The sequence below is a fragment of the Coenobita brevimanus genome, chromosome 60 (assembly GCF_032717465.1).
Source record: "Coenobita brevimanus isolate Jiangsu-jjx chromosome 60, ASM3271746v2, whole genome shotgun sequence".
Taxonomy (NCBI): Eukaryota; Metazoa; Arthropoda; class Malacostraca; order Decapoda; family Coenobitidae; genus Coenobita; species Coenobita brevimanus.
The window spans coordinates 1,765,033-1,782,506 of record NC_137013.1 but is presented as its reverse complement, the minus strand read 5'-3'; the positions used below and the strand labels follow the sequence as shown (position 1 = coordinate 1,782,506).

General features: G+C 43.6%; 1 protein-coding gene across 1 annotated transcript in view; it reads left to right on the top strand.

Annotated features, from left to right (window-relative positions):
- The window catches only part of LOC145403091 (putative E3 ubiquitin-protein ligase HERC1), a 597,230-nt gene extending 580,924 nt beyond the window's left edge, over nucleotides 1–16,306 (top strand). The window contains 3 exon segments of the mRNA XM_080274923.1: nucleotides 5,519–5,652; nucleotides 13,596–13,749; nucleotides 16,100–16,306. Of these exon segments, the coding sequence (XP_080131049.1) occupies nucleotides 5,519–5,652; nucleotides 13,596–13,749; nucleotides 16,100–16,306 (495 nt within the window).
- Nucleotides 16,307–17,474: the final 1,168 nt, after the last annotated feature.

Below are 17,474 nucleotides of genomic sequence, written 5' to 3'. Positions count from 1 at the left end.
GGTGGCGAATCCTACCTCATCCTGACTTACTGCAAATGTAAATCAAAGCACTGGCAGTGGAAAAGTAATACAGAAGAGTCTCCCAATTAGGTTACACATTGTAAATAAAGAACCATCCATCCATCCATCATCCAATCCTACATTGCCCCACGAGGAGCGTAGGAGCCTGGGGCTAGGCAAGTTGGTCCTAACATTTAAGATGAAAGTGACCAGCCTTACTCATCCCCATGTGTGGAGTAGACTGTAGCACCAGTCGAGCAGGGCAGTACTCCCGAGGTGGATGGAAAGCTGATGACAGGGAGTGCTGGAGCTCCCGTTTCATCAGCCCTCAGGACTAGTTCCTGACCATCCCCCTTTGCTGAACTTTTTCAGTGTCTCAGTTACACAGAGAGTAGGCCAGCATGCTCTCCAGTACAAATTTCTCTAACTATCTTCACCAAACTACATGCACAGTACACACTACACTTCCTATTCAAAATTCACAAAAATGGCGTCGATTAATCAAGCCTCGGAGTCCCCAGGGGGGGGGACCATAAATGCCCCCACCATCTGCCCCTCTCCCGGTGACGACTCGAGGTGCCTGGAACCACTGTCTGACTCTCTTCTTCTTCATTTCTGCAACATTCGCGGCCTTTCATCTAACTTTCGCTCTGTTGAGCACCACCTCTCCTCCTCTAAACCTCACCTTCTTTTTCTGACGGAGACTCAGCTGTCTGAGGCAACCGACAGCAAACCCTTTTCTGTATCCTCCTACTTTCTCTATACTCATTTCAAAGCCAAAGGTGGCTGTTGTATATACATACGCAACGACTTATCTTGCTCTCATGTTCCTGAACTTGATTCTTCTGAATTCTCCACACTCTGGCTTCAGCTTTCCTGTCATTCTCTGACTAAATATATCTGTGCTGTTTACTTATCCCCTAATTCTACTGACTATCAAAAATTCTTCGACTATCTTACTTCTACGATGGAACACATTCTGTCCATTTCTCCTTTCTCTGAAATCTCCATTCTTGGAGATTTCAATGTTCACCACCACCTTTGGCTCTCCTCTCCTTTCACGGATCCACCTGGTGAACAAGCCTACATCTTTTCTATCCTTAATGACCTAGAGCAGCTTGTACAGCACCCTACCCGTATCCCTGACCACCTTGGAGAGAGCTCCAACATACTTGACCTCTTCCTCACAACTAATCCTTCTGCTTACTCTGTTAATCTTTCCTCTCCGTTGGGCTCCTCCGATCACAACCTTATTACCTTAACCTGTCCTATCACTCCGGTACGGCCTGTGGACCCTCCAGGGAAACGTCGTCTGTGGCATTTTGGAGCCGCGAACTGGGAGGCCCTCAGGCAGTACTTCTTTGATTTTCCCTGGAATGATTATTGCTTCCATGGCCGTGAGCCATCTGAGTGTGTCTTGCGCATTACGGAGGTTATTCTCTCGGGCATGGAAGCATACATTCCTTTCTCATATCCTTTGACTAACGCAAGAAAGCCTTGGTTTAATCACGCTTGTTCTAATGCTGTCCGCAACAAGGAGAGGGCCTACAAAAGATACCGGAGCCAACCCACCCCTGAATCACATCATCTTTATGTTTCTGCCCGGAATCGTGCTAAGTCTGTTCTTCGCTGTACTAAAAATAATTTCATCCATACTAAATGCTCTCAACTCTCCAGCTCGAATTCTTCCCGCTCCTTCTGGCACTTTGCCAAAAATCTTTCTAACAACTTTACCTCATCATCCTTCCCTCCTCTTTTCTACTCTGATGGTTCTGTAGCTATTTCTTCTACTGATAAAGCAGATCTCTTCGCACAGACTTTCTCCTCCAATTCCACCTTAGACGATTCCGGTGCTGTTCCTCCATCACTTCTCCCCTCTGACTTCCTCATGGCTGACATTAAAATTTCTTCAGTTGATGTATTTTCTGCCATCACTGGCCTCAGTACTAACAAGGCATATGGGCCTGATGGGGTCCCTCCTGTTGTTCTCAAGAACTGTGCTTCTGTGCTTACACCCTGCCTAGGCAAACTCTTTCGCCTTTGTCTGTCAACTTGTACCTTTCCTTCTTGCTGGAAGTTTGCTCTCATTCAGCCAGTCCCAAAGAAGGGTGACCACTCCCAACCCTCCAACTATCGTCCAATTGCTTTAACGTCCTGTATTTCAAAAGTTTTCGAGTCAATTCTTAATAGAAAAATTTTAAGGCATCTTTCCTATCACAACCTTCTTTCCGATCGTCAATATGGGTTCCGTCAGGGACGCTTCACTGGCGATCTTCTCACCTACCTTTCAGACTCCTGGTCATCCTCCTTTCGGGACTTCGGCGAAAGCTTTGCCATTGCACTTGACATCTCAAAGGCTTTCGATCGAGTCTGGCATAAATCTTTAATTTCCAAACTGCCCTCCTACGGTTTCTATCCTTCTATCTGTGCCTTCATCGCTAGCTTCCTTTCTGGTCGTTCTATAGCCACTGTTGTAGACGGCCATCGTTCTTCTCCTAGATCTATCAACAGTGGTGTTCCTCAGGGCTCTGGCCTGTCACCAACTCTCTTCCTTTTATTCATCAATGATCTTATAAGCTGTACATCTAACCCTATCCACTCATACGCTGAAGACTCCACCCTTCACCTTTCCATTCAGTTCCCGCAACGCCCATCTCAACAGTTACTTCAAGAAACAAGGGATGAGGCTATGGCACACCTAATGTCTGACTTGGCTCGTATCTCTGACTGGGGTAAAAATAATATGGTTGTCTTTAATGCATCTAAGACTCAGTTCTTACACCTATCAACCCGACAAAATCTTCCACAGGTATACCCATTAATGTTTAATAATATTCAGCTTAATCCTGCATCATCCTTGAACATGCTTGGGGTTTCATTTACTCGGGACTTATCTTGGAAAGATCATATTACATCTCTTGTAAAATCTGCTTCCAAAAGATTGGGTGTGCTAAGCCGACTCCGCTCTTTCTTTACCCCTGCACAATTGTTGTCTCTATACAGGGGTTTTATCCGCCCCTGTGTGGAGTACAACTCTCATGTGTGGGAAGGCTCCCCACACACAGCTCTTCTCAATAGGGTGGAGTCAAAGGCTTTTCGTCTCATTAACTCTCCTCCTCTTACTGACTCCCTTCAACCTCTGTCTCTTCGCCGCACTGTTGCATCTTTATCTCTTTTCTATCGCTACTTTAATGGTCACTGCTCCTCTGAACTGTCTGCTTGCATTCCTCCACCTCTACGACGTGCGCGTAGCACCCGTCTGGCAGCAAACTCTCATCCCTTTTCTGTCCAACTCTCTAATGCAAGAGTTAACCGTGACTCCCAGTCTTTCATTTATGCAACAGGTCAGCTCTGGAACTGTCTCCCTCTATCTGTATTTCCTGCTGCCTATGATCTCCAGTCTTTCAAACGCAGTGTGTCCAGGCATCTCAAAATGATCGGATCTTGAATTTGGCTCTCTATTGTATTTTGTTTTTCTCTTGGAGGGAACTGTTACTGCGGGCTCATGGCCTTTGATTCCTTCTTCCTCGCATAAAAAAAAAAAAAAAAAAAAAAAAGTGGCATTACGTGAGCAGTAAACCCCAACCATCCCTTGGATATAAACCTACACAGGTGCAATCCAACTAGAGTGCCTTAATTACCCACTAAACCACCAGGGGAAAAAAACTGTACATTTACTGATGGATCTGAAGGTAAGTCTAGTTTAGGGTACATTTTAACTTCTTTGTTTTAGTCACTTTCACCTCAACCCCATCAGTCAGCTCATAACTTTTTGTGGTGATGTATTCATATTAGCTCTAGATTTTTTTTTTTTTTTTTTTTTTTTTTTTTTTTTGAGAGGGGTTTTGAAGTGGATGAGTTAAAGACGAGCAGTCTTCATTATAAGTAGTCATTTTTTTAATATCCATTGTTATGAACTCCTCTGTAAATGAGATTGTCTGTGGTATTCAAGTTGCACTGCTATCTGTGAATTTATTTACCAGTGCCCCCCATTTTACAGCAACTGTTTGTGTAAAAAGTGTGATATTGCAAAGCTTATTCCATTCTTACAGTAAGGACTGTCAGTATAGCCGTTATCAATGTCTTCACCATTAGAGGTCCTTCATAACTTGAATACAGTACTGTAATATTGTGTGGTGGCAGCCTGAATAAAATAAAACTGTATTTGACATACACTATTCACCATCGTGTATGCTGGATGTGTCACCAGGGGTCTCAATAGTGTCGCATTTGTCACTCCAGTCTGTACAGTTTGTCTCCATTTAACTCCACTTTTAACTCTTTCAGTCCTGTTTAATGCCTGTTTAGTTTTGGAATTGTTATACTTGACAGTGTACTACATGCTGAAGTTCAGGACATTTGTTGCACCATAACATCGTCACCGTCATCATTGTCAGATTTCCCACTGAGAAATGGGGAGGATAGGATCTTAAACAGGAAGGACCACAGAAGTAGGAAAGCTCTGGACAGAGTACATCATGAAATGGGTCATACACCTGTTAACTCCATATGATGACACCTGTGTAACTGGGTGACATCCATCTGGTTATGCAAACATTCCTCAACTTTCTCCCCGTCCCATGAACGAGGTATGGTGGATTACAAGAGAAGGGCAGCTTTATCCTGCAGTCCACCAAGTTTATGATCAGATGAGCATGGTTCATAACAGCAACTTACCATTCAAGCCTTACAGTATTAAAAGTTTGCTATTTTTCAACATAAGTTATGTGAAGAACCTCAAGATAAAACTGTTTGATGTAAAATCTGAAATAATAGTGTTGATTTTAAGGGGCTTGGTGGTGGGAGTGGTTAGAGTGCCCCAGTCAGTGATGGTTTAGCCATGCATACAAGCTCCAACAGGTAACTAAAGGTTTATCTACCATGGAATGCCATCAAGGGAAGTAGTCATCTACCCATGGCTACAGCAGCGTAGCCTCTGGCCCATACACCTCAAAAGGGGAAGAAAGGATTGGCAGTTTACTTCTTCAAAATTTCAGAAAGTACCTTGTGGCCAAGTAGTGGAAAATGCAGGTGAAGACAGATGTGCCTTACATTCTCTCAGTTGGGAGACAAATGCCACTTACTGTACATGCAGTGGCTCAACCTAAGTGACTGGGGATTCTTACATATGTTCAGTGTTGCTGGGGTGTAAGTTAGTCTACTACAACAAAAGTGTTGAGGGGCCGTATTTGTAAACTCTCCAAGACTTACGGTGTGTATATGATCACTTATTCATTTATCATCACTCATACAGCTACGAAACACTTCATAGCCAAACAAAAAAAATCCTGCCAAGCAGCATTACTCACGAAACAAATTAACTACCATGTAGAATACTTGATCATAAAATATAATTAGGATCCTTCATAAATGCTTCACTAGGCCACAGTATCCTAGTTTTGAGTCCCCAGCACTGCAAAGAAAGTAATGTAGGGTTGACTTTTTGGACAGTAAAATGGGAATGTTACATTTTAAGAACATGACTATTGCTGTCACCATCTTTTCCTTCATAAATCAGATTGCTGCAGTGCGTGAGGGGATGGCGTGGATCGTGCCAGTGCCTTTGCTGTCTCTCATGACAGCATCCCACTTAGAGCAGCTAGTGTGTGGCCTTCCACACATCTCTGTTGCTACACTCAAGAAGGTTGTCAGGTGAGTGCATTAACCCTCTTTTTGGTCACGACAACCCAAGTTTTCAATTCCAGCTATTATCAGGTGGCTTTATGTAGTGATAGTCATAAGAACTTGAATGTGTGAATAACTCCAGTATCCTATTCAAGCTAATGCCAGAGTATTTTAATCAGCAGTGAGGGAGTAATACCATGAGGGAGTTGACAGTTCTATTGCTCAATTCCAGCTAACACCAGATGATAAAATGCAACTGAGAGTAAGGCATAGGAGATGATGGTGTTAATACTGGTAACAATAATTCCTTCAGTACAGCACCATCTGTATTTCAACCTTATTGTCATTAGACAGTTTTATTCAGCTTGGGGGAGATGTCATTTAGTAAAGGGGTTATTGAAGGTCTTAACCAACCCCTCCAGATCACAAAGCCTCTCGGGAGGTGAATAAAATAAGAACAGGAATTTTGAAAAGTCATTGGATCAAATGGGTTAACTATCTCATGCTTGGGACAGATTTAGTATTCTGTGCTAGCTAAAACCAGAGTCAAGGCAAAGAAACCAGTTTTTGTACATCAGAAGAAGCTCCGAAACTTAAAAAAAACAAAGGAGGAAGTTTTCGAAACTGAATTGCAGAAAGTGACTGCTGAAAACAACGCAAATGGTAGTGTTAGTGAATGCTGTGGGCACTTTAACCCGTTAACTGCACATGGCGGTTTTTTGGAGGTGTCCGTGGTGCGCAGACATAGGGGTAAAAATGAAATTTCCCAAAGGCCAAATTTTGTCTTAGGAATTGAGAGAACACATGCCAAAGTATATAGTAACAAAATATTAGCTTGGTAAAGCCATGGATGAACATCGAAGTGTCTGATTCCCTATTGGAATGTATGATTTTCGTTTTCTTTTTCGGCTTCAGTTTTGAAGGCTCAAACATGCTTGCATGGGTCGGCCTTGGTCACCATGGCACTATAATCGAAATTCACCTGCACAGCCAGGGCTGTATTGAGCAGTCGCACTCGGAACAGCCCAGGCTGTATAGAGCAGTTAACAGGTTAAAACAGTCCACCCCACAAAGGGTACCCTTAGACATTTGGTAACTTTGTGGTGGAATGATAAACTGAAAAGAGGAAGCAGTTTAATGAGCAAATGAAAGCTGGAGATAAGGATTTTCATGTGGCGGCCAAGCACATGGCCTAGCCTTAGGTATACAGCCCAGGCATTAGGACACAGAAATACACGACAATGTTTAATTGCCATGAAGGAAGAGTTTAGATAATTGAGAAGGCAGAACATATGGTAAGGGTAAATCAGGAATTAGCAAGCTAGCAACTAGTCAGAAATGATTCAGGAATGTTGCCGTTCCAAGGGAAGACTCAAAGAGAGCATGGCATGAACGCTACAGTCATTTGCTAAATAAAGGCTTTGACTAGAATAGGGAGTTTGTTACCACTGCTGAACCAGTGCAAGGTCCACTTCGTGGTTAAAGAGAAAGCTGTGAGACATTTGTTGAGCTATCAAGAGTACATCACCCACTTAATCCCTGGGCACCGGACAGTTTTTACTGCCACCAGCTTCCCTGCATGGGCAATTTTCCCAAAACTGCTCTTTTAAAACCTTAATAACTCAGAAAGTATAGCAGTTAGAGAAACAAATTAAAAACCATATTACTCACCAACTCTTCTTCTTGTGAATGAAAGCATCCCCAGGTCTGTAGGTGGTCCCATTGATGAGTAGGGACATGAAAAAGACAGGTTACTTGCAGCGCATGTCGGGATGTGTCCAACTCGGAGCGAGACTTCAGTCTCGGCGCCCACACTCTGGCCAGCGTTTGTAAAACTGACTTCCCAGGGAGAGTGGTGCATTTGCAACACTCACCAACTTCTCACTGTGGAATTTTCTACATAGTAACCAATCTCCCCCATTTTCCCTACTCATAGGTATGGGTAAGTCATCATCCGGTACATGTGGCACGCACACAGGCATACCCTGGTTTAGCAATGTTATTGCTTAGGTAAAACCCCATCGTTAGGGGGATATCGTATATCGGGGTACTTTTAACACGTAAAGCAATGTGAAGTGTTTACCAGCCCAGGGTTTCCCCCCAAACCAAGCCCAAAACCCACCCAAATGAGCCCAAAAACAAGTTTAATCTGTACCTTCCTGTCATCATACGTCATACAACGGTCCATAGGAGCCACCATAGACCCGTCATCGTTCGCTGTATGATTCACAATTGCAAGACACATTGCGTGCACATTTCTCAAATTTCGCGGGTGATTCGTGGCAGGCAGACGCGTGAGACCTTCCTCTAGTATATGTTAGGGGAAGCAACAGTATCAGTTAGTCAAGTGTGCCAGAAATCGGCGATTTATGGGTGGTACCATTATGAACCTACGTTATTTTCACCCATTTTTTTTTTGTACATATATACCACAATATTGTTGCTGTAAAAGTACTTTTGTAGCAAGTAACTGTAAATATATGTATTTAGGTTGGTTTTGATTAGTTACTCTCCTCCTTCCCACTGTAGTTAACAGAGCAGCTGCACCGGCCTGGCCACAGAACACCTGGCTGAGGTGAGGGGAGACCCACCTTAGGAGCACTTAAGGGTGATGGGAGCAACTTTCTTGGTGATTTTCATTACTTTCTCACCAAAAGGGAATATTTGAGGGGGGGGGGGGAGTTTTTCAGGAGGTGGGGAGTCCCGAAAAAACCGGAAGGGTACAGGTTAAAGCCATTCTAAATGGCCTAACAGCTGTCAAGGAAGCTCACCTAAGCCTAACACCTGTAAATAACTTACTAAACCAACAAATAAAATCTGAAAATCATCAAATATAAGTCTGGAAAAAATCAAGCTTAGTAAACTGTACCCCAAAATGACAGTGTTCACCCCACCTGTGGCTGAAACACATTAATCTGAGTCTAAAAACAGTTTATAAATCAACCTGAACACACAATTTTAGACTAAAATATCATCAAAAAAAAAAAAAAAAAAAAAAACAAAAAAAATCGTTAACTCGCCGCGGGCCAGTGCCGTTTTAAAAGTCTGACAATTCCGCAGCCAGTGCTGTTTTAAAACGGTTTAAAATAAAAAACTTCCCTGTGACCGTGTTTTTCAAGATTCGTGGGTAAAAATTGACAGGCACATAAGCTAACTGTTCCTCTACCATCCCCCAGGCTGTCAAGGCTGACTCGCTCCCCCCCTCATGCTCGCTCTGCCTCACTCTGCCTGTGTGCCTCACCCAGTGCTGTACGTAGTGAAGGCATTTTGTAAATATTTCCATGTAAGTGTAAGTTGTAAATATTTTCTTGTAAGCGTAACGACTATATAGTGAAGTCAAGTTGTAAATACCTTCTTGTAAGTGCCAGGACTGTATGTAATGAAATCAGGTTGTACCTATCTTCAAGTCAGTGCAAGATAATGCATTCACAGTGAGAAAGACACGCAAATTGTGATAGATGCTGAAGTAATAAGTAATCAGAAAAGTGTACTGAACATTGCCGTACCTTCCTAGATAAATACTTGAGTATACCTTACACAGAAAACGACTTTCTCTCATGTATGTGGTGAGCGTGAGAGAGCAGCTATACCTGTACACGAGTATGCAGGACTCAATAAAACTCATTTCCGAGCCTTGGTGAGCATTTTAATGGCGAAATTCATTGTTTCCACATCAAAATATATCGTTTTACCCCCCCCCCCACCAAAAAAAAAAAAAAAAAAAAAAAAAAAAAAAAGGTCAAAAAATGGCTGGCACTGGGGCGACCCATAAGGCTAAAAATAGCCGCCCTTAAACCAGGGTTTGGCCATCACTAGGTGAGGTATAGGTGGTATTTCCATCCCCATTGTTAAGCCAGGGTATCGCATCTAGGAGTATCATATATCGAGGTATTACTGTATATGGTTTTCCAGCCGTAACAGCGTTGCACTTTACCCAGTCTGTGTGTGGGAGAAGGCATAGGACACAATACATACCTCTTTTTCCCTCACTGTCTTACAACTTAGAACTCTGGAAACACTTTGGGAGGAAATTTCCTTCTTTCCATTTCATATTTTCTGCAGGTAGCACAGCCTAGTGTAATGAATACCTTATTCTGAACCATGATGTAGATGATTGTAGTACTGGTTAGGCTTTTTGGCACATTTTCTTGGCATTGGACTAATGATTTTCTCACTAATTATGTTATATATTACTTATTCTACTTGGACATCATATCACATGTACAGAGCATATCACGTATTTTACACAAAAAAACAGGGGCAAGAAATATACATATGTTCTACCACAGATAGTAACTTTCTGCAGGTGCACATAAGGTTTTCTTTCACAAGTGATAAGGTAACTTGCCATATTTACAAGCACCTCACATCAGCTTTGGACATGTTATTAAAAAAAAAGAAAGGCCCCAGGAATTGATGGAGTGTGTGGTGAAATGCTGAAGCATGGGGGAGAGATAGTAGTAGAATGGATGTGAAGATGTGCAGATTGGCCTGGGAGGAAGGTAGAGTCCTGGAGGATTGGAAGTCAGGTATAATTATTACCTTGTACAAAGGAAAAGGGGAAAAAGAAGTGTGTAGTAATCATAGGGGCATTTGTCTTCTTGGTATACTAGGAGAAGTGTATGGTAGGATACTTATTGACAGAGTTAGAGAAAGAACAGAGAAATTAGTTGGAGAAGAACAGGGAGGCTTTAGGAAGGGAGGAGGTTGTGTAGATCAGATATTCATTCTTAGATCTTTAGTGGAAAAGTTTCTAGAGAAGGGAAAGAAGTTGTATGCGGCTTTCATAGATTTCGAGAAAGCATATGACAGGGTGGATAGACAAGGATTGTGGAAAGTGTTAAGAATATATGGAATAGATGGGAAGCTGTTGAATGCTGTGAAGAGTATGTACGATGGTGCGAAGGCTGCAGTGCGTGTGGATGGTGAACTAAGTGAATTTTTCTCTTTGAAAGTTGGGTTGAAACAGGGATGTGTCATGTCTCCATGGTTGTTCAATCTGTACATGGATGGGGTAATAAAAGAGGTACAAGGTAGGGTAGTGGATGTTGGAGTGGCCCTGGTGAGAGAGGATAGTGTTTGGAAACTCCCTGTACTGTTGTTTGCAGATGATACTGTGTTGTTGAGTGAAGACGAAGGGGAGCTGCAAGGCTTGGTGGATGAGTTTGGGAGAGTGTGTAAGAAATGGAATCTAAAGGTGAATGTAGGGAAGAGTAAAGTGATGGTCTTTGAGAGAGTTGAAGTCAGTGAATGTGCAGCGAGGTTGGATGGTGAGGAATTGGAAAATGTGAGTACGTTTAAGTACTTGGGTAGTGTGATGAGTAAGGATGGAGGTTTGGAAGGTGAAGTGCTTGAAAGGGTACAGCAGGGAAGAAAGGTTGCTGGTTCTTTGAAAGCAGTGATAAGAAACAGGGAAGTGAGCATGGAAGTGAAAAAGTTACTACATGACAGTATTGTGATACCAACTCTAACGTATGGAAGTGAAGCTTGGATGTTGTTGGAAGGACACAAGTCAAGAGTGAGAGCAGTGGAAATGAGTTATTTAAGAGGAGCCTGTGGAGTCACATGGAGAGACAGGCTGACGAATGAGGATATAAAGGAGCGTTGTGGTGTGGAAGTGGATGTGATAGGAAGCGTTTTGAGGAACACACTGAGGTGGTTTGGCCATGTGGAGAGGATGGAGGGTGAAAGACTGACAAAGAGAGTGTATGTGAGTGAGGTGGAGGGGGGAAGAGGGAGGGGGAGGCCGAGGATGAGATTGAGGGATGGGGTGGAGAGGTATATGAGAGAGGGGGGTGTGAGTTGGGAGCAGGGCAGTGAAATGGCAGGGGACAGGGCAACTTGGAGGCGATTTGTTTGTGGCCACCCCAAATGGGATTGAGGCGTCTGGCAATAGATAGATTAAAAAAAAAAAAAAAATGTCTTTGTCCAATATTAACCTACATGCCCCCACACACCTGTGCTTTGAATTCATGTTCATGGTGGAGCACAAAAAAGCACTCTGAACAAAGTGCAGGTTTGCACTCACGACATTGAGTGGGCCGACATTTTGTCGTTGAACACACGACAACTATGTCACTCGCCCTGCAGGTGTTTGGACCAGATTGACGAGGTAGTGCCTTCCCAGGTAGTGTGAGCTGGCCAGCCTATCAGCCAGTGGCACCTGGTGCACTTGCCTCCCTCCACTTAGAACCTCAGCAGTTCCATACTTTTCAAGGAGCTGCCTTGCCAGTTCTTTCTGAAACTTGCATAAGGGAAGATTCTTACCCACAACCTCTTGGTAAAGGATGTAAATGTTGAGAATACCGATATCCAAAAGGTACCAGAACACCTTTTCATACCATCTGCAAGACTTCCAAAGGCAATCTATCTCTCCAGTCTGCATATCAGATTTATCCATGAGACGCATGTTGATATTGTAATCATTGACGGCATCTGGCTTCAACAATGGTTGCCTGGTCCTGTAGTCTGTCTTGCCAGTGTCCTGCAAAACCCCACAGTGAACTGTCGTTAGCATATTGACCTTTCACTTGTCATGCCACTGAATGGCCAACATGCTACCACATTTCCAGGTTAACAGGGCATCTTTCTCAGTCCTTTCTGGGAATAATGGAAAATTTCGTCTTCGGGCATGAACATTTCCACAGGACCAAGTCCCATGTTGCAGTAAATACTGCGTTCGTGCCAGAGAAATGTAATAATTGTCTATGTACAAGATGGGAAGTACCTGTCCGTCAGCACTTTTACCACAGCAGCAGAAAACCCATGAGGATCATTCCTGGGTATATCCATATCTGTAGCTGAGTACACTATCACATCTAGCACATATCCATCTTGCAATCACATAAGACAAAGAACTTGCTGATGCCGGGGCTGCTAGGACATAATCTGGCAGGATTAAGGCGCCGCTTTGCACCACAAGCATGCCCAGAACCATGTGCATGCCCATGGTCAAGGGCACGGGGGGGAGGGGAAGGAGAGGTGGAGGTGGGGTAGGATGTGGGTGACGACTCATCTGTAGCGGGGACTCCCTGGGGTGACACTGACTGGCTACCTTTCCTCACTGGTGCTGCAGACCGTGTTTTCCTCACATATGAAGGGCCAAGTTGTGAGGAAATGGCCCATGAGGTGCTAGGTTGTGGTGATGAGTGTCATGGTGGGAAGGGAAGGCAACCTTCTTGCTCGGAGCATGGTGGAGAGATGCGGCAGCAGTGTTTATGTAGTACGAGACAGTCCTTGTCACCACCATCTTCACCTTCCACACTTCCTGGTGCATCCTTCTCTTCTTCAGCAACAAATGCGTCATTTTCCTATGCCTCTCTAGCCTCCTGAAAAACTTTCAGGTCCTTATCTGACGTGACTGAGGGAACAGGGGTGGGTGCATGTGACACATTGCCCTCAATATGGTAACTCCCTCCGTTTTCTTAAGAAGTTTCATCACTTTCAGCGAGTCGACACAGTATCATCCAGTACACACCCCATAGCACTGTCACTAAGCCCTTTCCTTGCACCCTTCGGCAACAGTTTGGTTGAAGTGGAAGTTGCAAGGGGACCGTAGGCAGCAGGGATAGATTCAGATGAGGAGGATCCTGAAGACATTGTATTACACCTGGCCAGGCATGGGAAAGACTGACTCATGCTCCAGTGCAGAGGCAGGAGTATGCCACAACCATTTGGTGACGAGGTGAATTGGCAGCCGCTTAAAACAACGATGCGAAAGCAAGTGTGGCTATAGCCGTCACCCAGCGTCCCCAATCCACAGATTTTGCGTCGGATGTAACTGTCACGTGGCGCCTAGGGGTTAAGTTTCAAAAGTGATTGCTCAGTCTCGTTATTTATCGCAAGGAAATGGATCAGAATTAATGTCTTCTTGCAACATCTGGTATTCATTCACCAGTTTATTCTTTGATATATGATGACATACTGTATGTCTGTATTTGTGCATTCCATTTTCTGTTTGTTTCCTGCAGGTATCGTGAAGTTGATGAACATGATCCACTGGTGGTGTGGCTGTGGGGAGTGCTGGAGTCTTTCAGTCCCAGTGAGCGCGTCCTTTTTGTACGCTTTGTGTCCGGACGCTCACGACTCCCTGCCAACTTAGCTGACCTTTCACAGCGCTTCCAGGTGAGAAATAAAGAACAGCAATAATAATGATGATGATGATATATAGAGCACACACCATACACTCTCTTTAGGCACAATGTGTTGGTGATTCTGGTTTGAGTCACAAGCCAGATGTCACTCTAAGAAACCATGCAGTAGTATTGTAGTTGTGGTGGTGGTGGTGGTGGTGGTGGTGGTAGTAGTAGTAGTAGTAGTAGTAGTAGTAGTAGTACTGGTAGTAGTAGTTGTAATGATGGTGGTAGTGGTAGTAGTAATAGTAGTAGAAATGGTACAGTAGTAGTAGTAGTTGTAATGGTGGTAGCAGTAGAAATGGTAACAGTAGTAATAGTAGTAATGGTAATAGTGCTAGTGGTAGCAGTAGTAGTAATGGTAGTAGTAGTTCCAGTAGTAGTAGTCTACTACTAGGAATAAAATATTAAAAGTACTGTATTAACTTTAGGTTTGTGTGTGTCAAATGTAAGTTTAAGATGGAGAAAGGGTGCATATCATTACATATGCATCTTGAAATGAAGTAAATGATAAAAAGACAGACGGGTTTGAGCAGCAGTTAGATAGAGTGATAAAACAGCTGCCCAGGAGTTGTGATCCTGAATGGAAGATTTAATGTTAGCCCTGTGAGAAAGGGAAGGGTGATGCCCTGGAAAGAGGAAATTATAGAGGTATAAAGCTTTTAGATCAGGTAATGAAGGTAATGGAGAGAGTTTTAGAAGGTATGATTAGAGAAAGAGTGAATACTGATGAGATGCAGTTTGGGTTTATGCCAAGTAGGGGGACCACTGATGCCATATTCATTGTTCGACAGCTTCAGGAAAAATATATTGGTAGGAGAAGGGATCTTTGTTTTTGTTGATATGGAAAAGGCCTTTGACAGAGTCCCTAGAGAGGTGGTGAAGTGGGCAAAGAGAAAGCTTGGCTTGGAGGAGTGGCTGGTTAGGTTGGTTATGGCTATGTATGTGGGTGCTCACACCCAGGTAAGAGTGAATGGAGATTTGAGTGATGAGTTTTCCGTGAATGTTGGTGTGCATCAGGGGTCAGTTTTGTGTCCCATGTTGTTTATCATGGTACTTGAAGCCCTTTCTCGTGACTTTAGAAACGGACTCCCGTGGGAGTTGTTGTATGCTGATGATATGGTGTTGATTGCAGAGAGCGAAAGGGAGGCGGAGGAAAGATTTATGAAGTGGAGAGATGGTATGGGGCACAAGGGCTTAAGGGTAAATGCAGATAAAACAAAAGTGGTGATATCTTAGGGTTGGTGGCGGTACTGTCAAAGACGAGGGAGAGTGGCCATGTGCAGTTTGCCACAAGGGCGTGGGAAGTAAATCCATCTTGTGCGGTGTGTGTGATAAATGGGTGCATAGAGATGTAGCGATATCAGAGGTAGACCGCGAGATAATGCTGATTTTATGTGTACAGCGTGTCGGGGAGAGCAGGTGGAGATTGTCAGACATGAAAGGATTGAACTTGCTGGTGAATCTCTTGAGTGTGTGGAAGAGTTTTGTTATTTGGGAGACATGTTGTGTGCTGGAGGTGGGGCTGGAGCTAGCTCTGTGGCTAGGGTGAGAAGTGGTTGGAAGAAGTTCAGGGAGCTCTTGCCTCTCCTGACATTGAGAGGACTTTCTCTACGTGCTAAGGGGTCTTTGTATGCAGCATGTGTTAGGAGTGTAATGCTGTATGGTAGTGAGACCTGGGCAGTGAAGGAGGAGGATATTCGTCGGCTCAGACGTACAGAAATGACAATGATTAGGTGGATGTGTAGTGCGTCCCTGCGTCCAAGGTCTGGGGAGGCTGGGTTTACGATAGAAGAGTTGAGAGGTAGGATGGGACTGGAGTGTATTGGTGTTGTGATGAGGAGAGGTAGATTGAGATGGTTTGGACATGTGGAGAGGATGGGGGATGATAACTGGGTGAGGAAGGTGAGAAGTGTTAATATTGGGGGTGGGGTTATGAGGGGTAGACCGAGAAAGACATGGGACAAGGTCATTAAGTGTGATCTCAGGGTTAAGGGACTGAACAGGGAGGCTGCAATGGATCATGCAGCATGGAGAGCTGCCATTAGGTAACCAAGGCCGACGCATGCAAGCCTGTTGGAGCCTTTAAAAATGAAACGATGCGAGTGATGGGTAAATCCAGAGTACCCTGGGAACGATAACTGACAGTTACTGAAAGATGTGTCAGGAATGAAGCTATTGCAGTAGTAATGAATATTTTAAGCATAGATACATGGTATAGAAAATCTGGAGAGAATGTTGAAAGGAACCTGATTAATTACATGCTTGAAAAGCAGCCCTGTCTTTGGCAACCCCAGGTATAATATATAATGCCGCTAATCCTGTGTACCTGTTATAACCAGGTGATGCGTGTGGACCGTCCCATAGACTCACTACCAACTGCCCAGACCTGCTTCTTCCAACTGCGCCTGCCCCCCTACTCCAGCCCTGCAGTGATGGCTGACCGGCTTCGCTATGCCATCAACAACTGTCGCTCTATTGACATGGATAACTATATGCTGGCGCGCAACCAGGACCCCAGCCACCACTCAGACAGTGACGAGTTCTGAGCTAAGAGTCAGGGAGGTTCTGTGGTCATTTGTATCATTTCTGTGCTAAGCAAGCTACCTTTTCCATCTGATGAAGTACTTTTCTTTTCAACCCATTGAGCTCAGGGACTTCTTTTTCATTTTATTCATAAGAAACAAAATGCTTGTAGGAAAAATAAAAAAGACATCCATGGGCTCAGTGGCTCAATCAGGTCACCACCAGACAGTTCTATTCAACTTGAGGGAGATATTTTTTTGTAATAGAGGGGTTGGGAAGGCTGTGTCTAAGCTTTTCAGCCTATCTGTCTCACTGTCAGCAGCAAGATGCCATAATCTTGGAAGGAGTGGCCACAGATGAATCACCTCCATGTCAACATGTTTTCTGCCATCAAGCAGTCCTCTTTCCAACTCACCCCCCCCACCCTCATTCATATGACTCGACACCTCATTGTTCCATTTCATCCTCAGTCTCCTCCTCCTCCTTCCAACCTGCACTTCAATCTTGTACACTCTCCTAGTTAGTTTTCTTTCTCCCTTAAGCTAAATATAATTGTCTGGTGATGATAGAAGGAATGAAATATAAAAGATGTTATCAGTTGATCTGGACAAGTATGTGGTAATACAGCAGAAAAATGTTGGTATTTTGACACAGCTCTTGGAGTTTCTAAACTCATTGAAACAAAGTTAACTATGATTTATGAAATGAGATTAAGTATCTAATATTATTTTAGACTTTTATAGCAACAGAAACAGCTCTGCTTTATTCATTAAATGTATCACATATTCCCTCACTGATTAGAGCATACCAGTCTGCCTGTGTATAATGAAACTGTCCTTAGTCCTTCTTAGATAAGAAGCTCTCATCACAAGCTTGGGCTGAGCTTTCCAATCTTAGTTACTGATAAAACTAAGAGCGAGAATACTTACCTAAGGAAATAATTACAAGCTTATTAAAGAATAATTTCATCTTTTTCTACATGCATGTACAGCACCCTCTCCTTTACCATGAATGTGCAATATCTCTGATAGATTAAATTCTTCCTTCCTTTTGATAGATTATATTTCCCTCCATCCCCCACTTCTTTTCATTAATGTAACCCAAACCTAAGGGTATAATATGGTGCAACACCATTAGGAAGCCATAGTGTTACTTCACCTGCATGACCCTTTTAATCCAGAGACATATTAC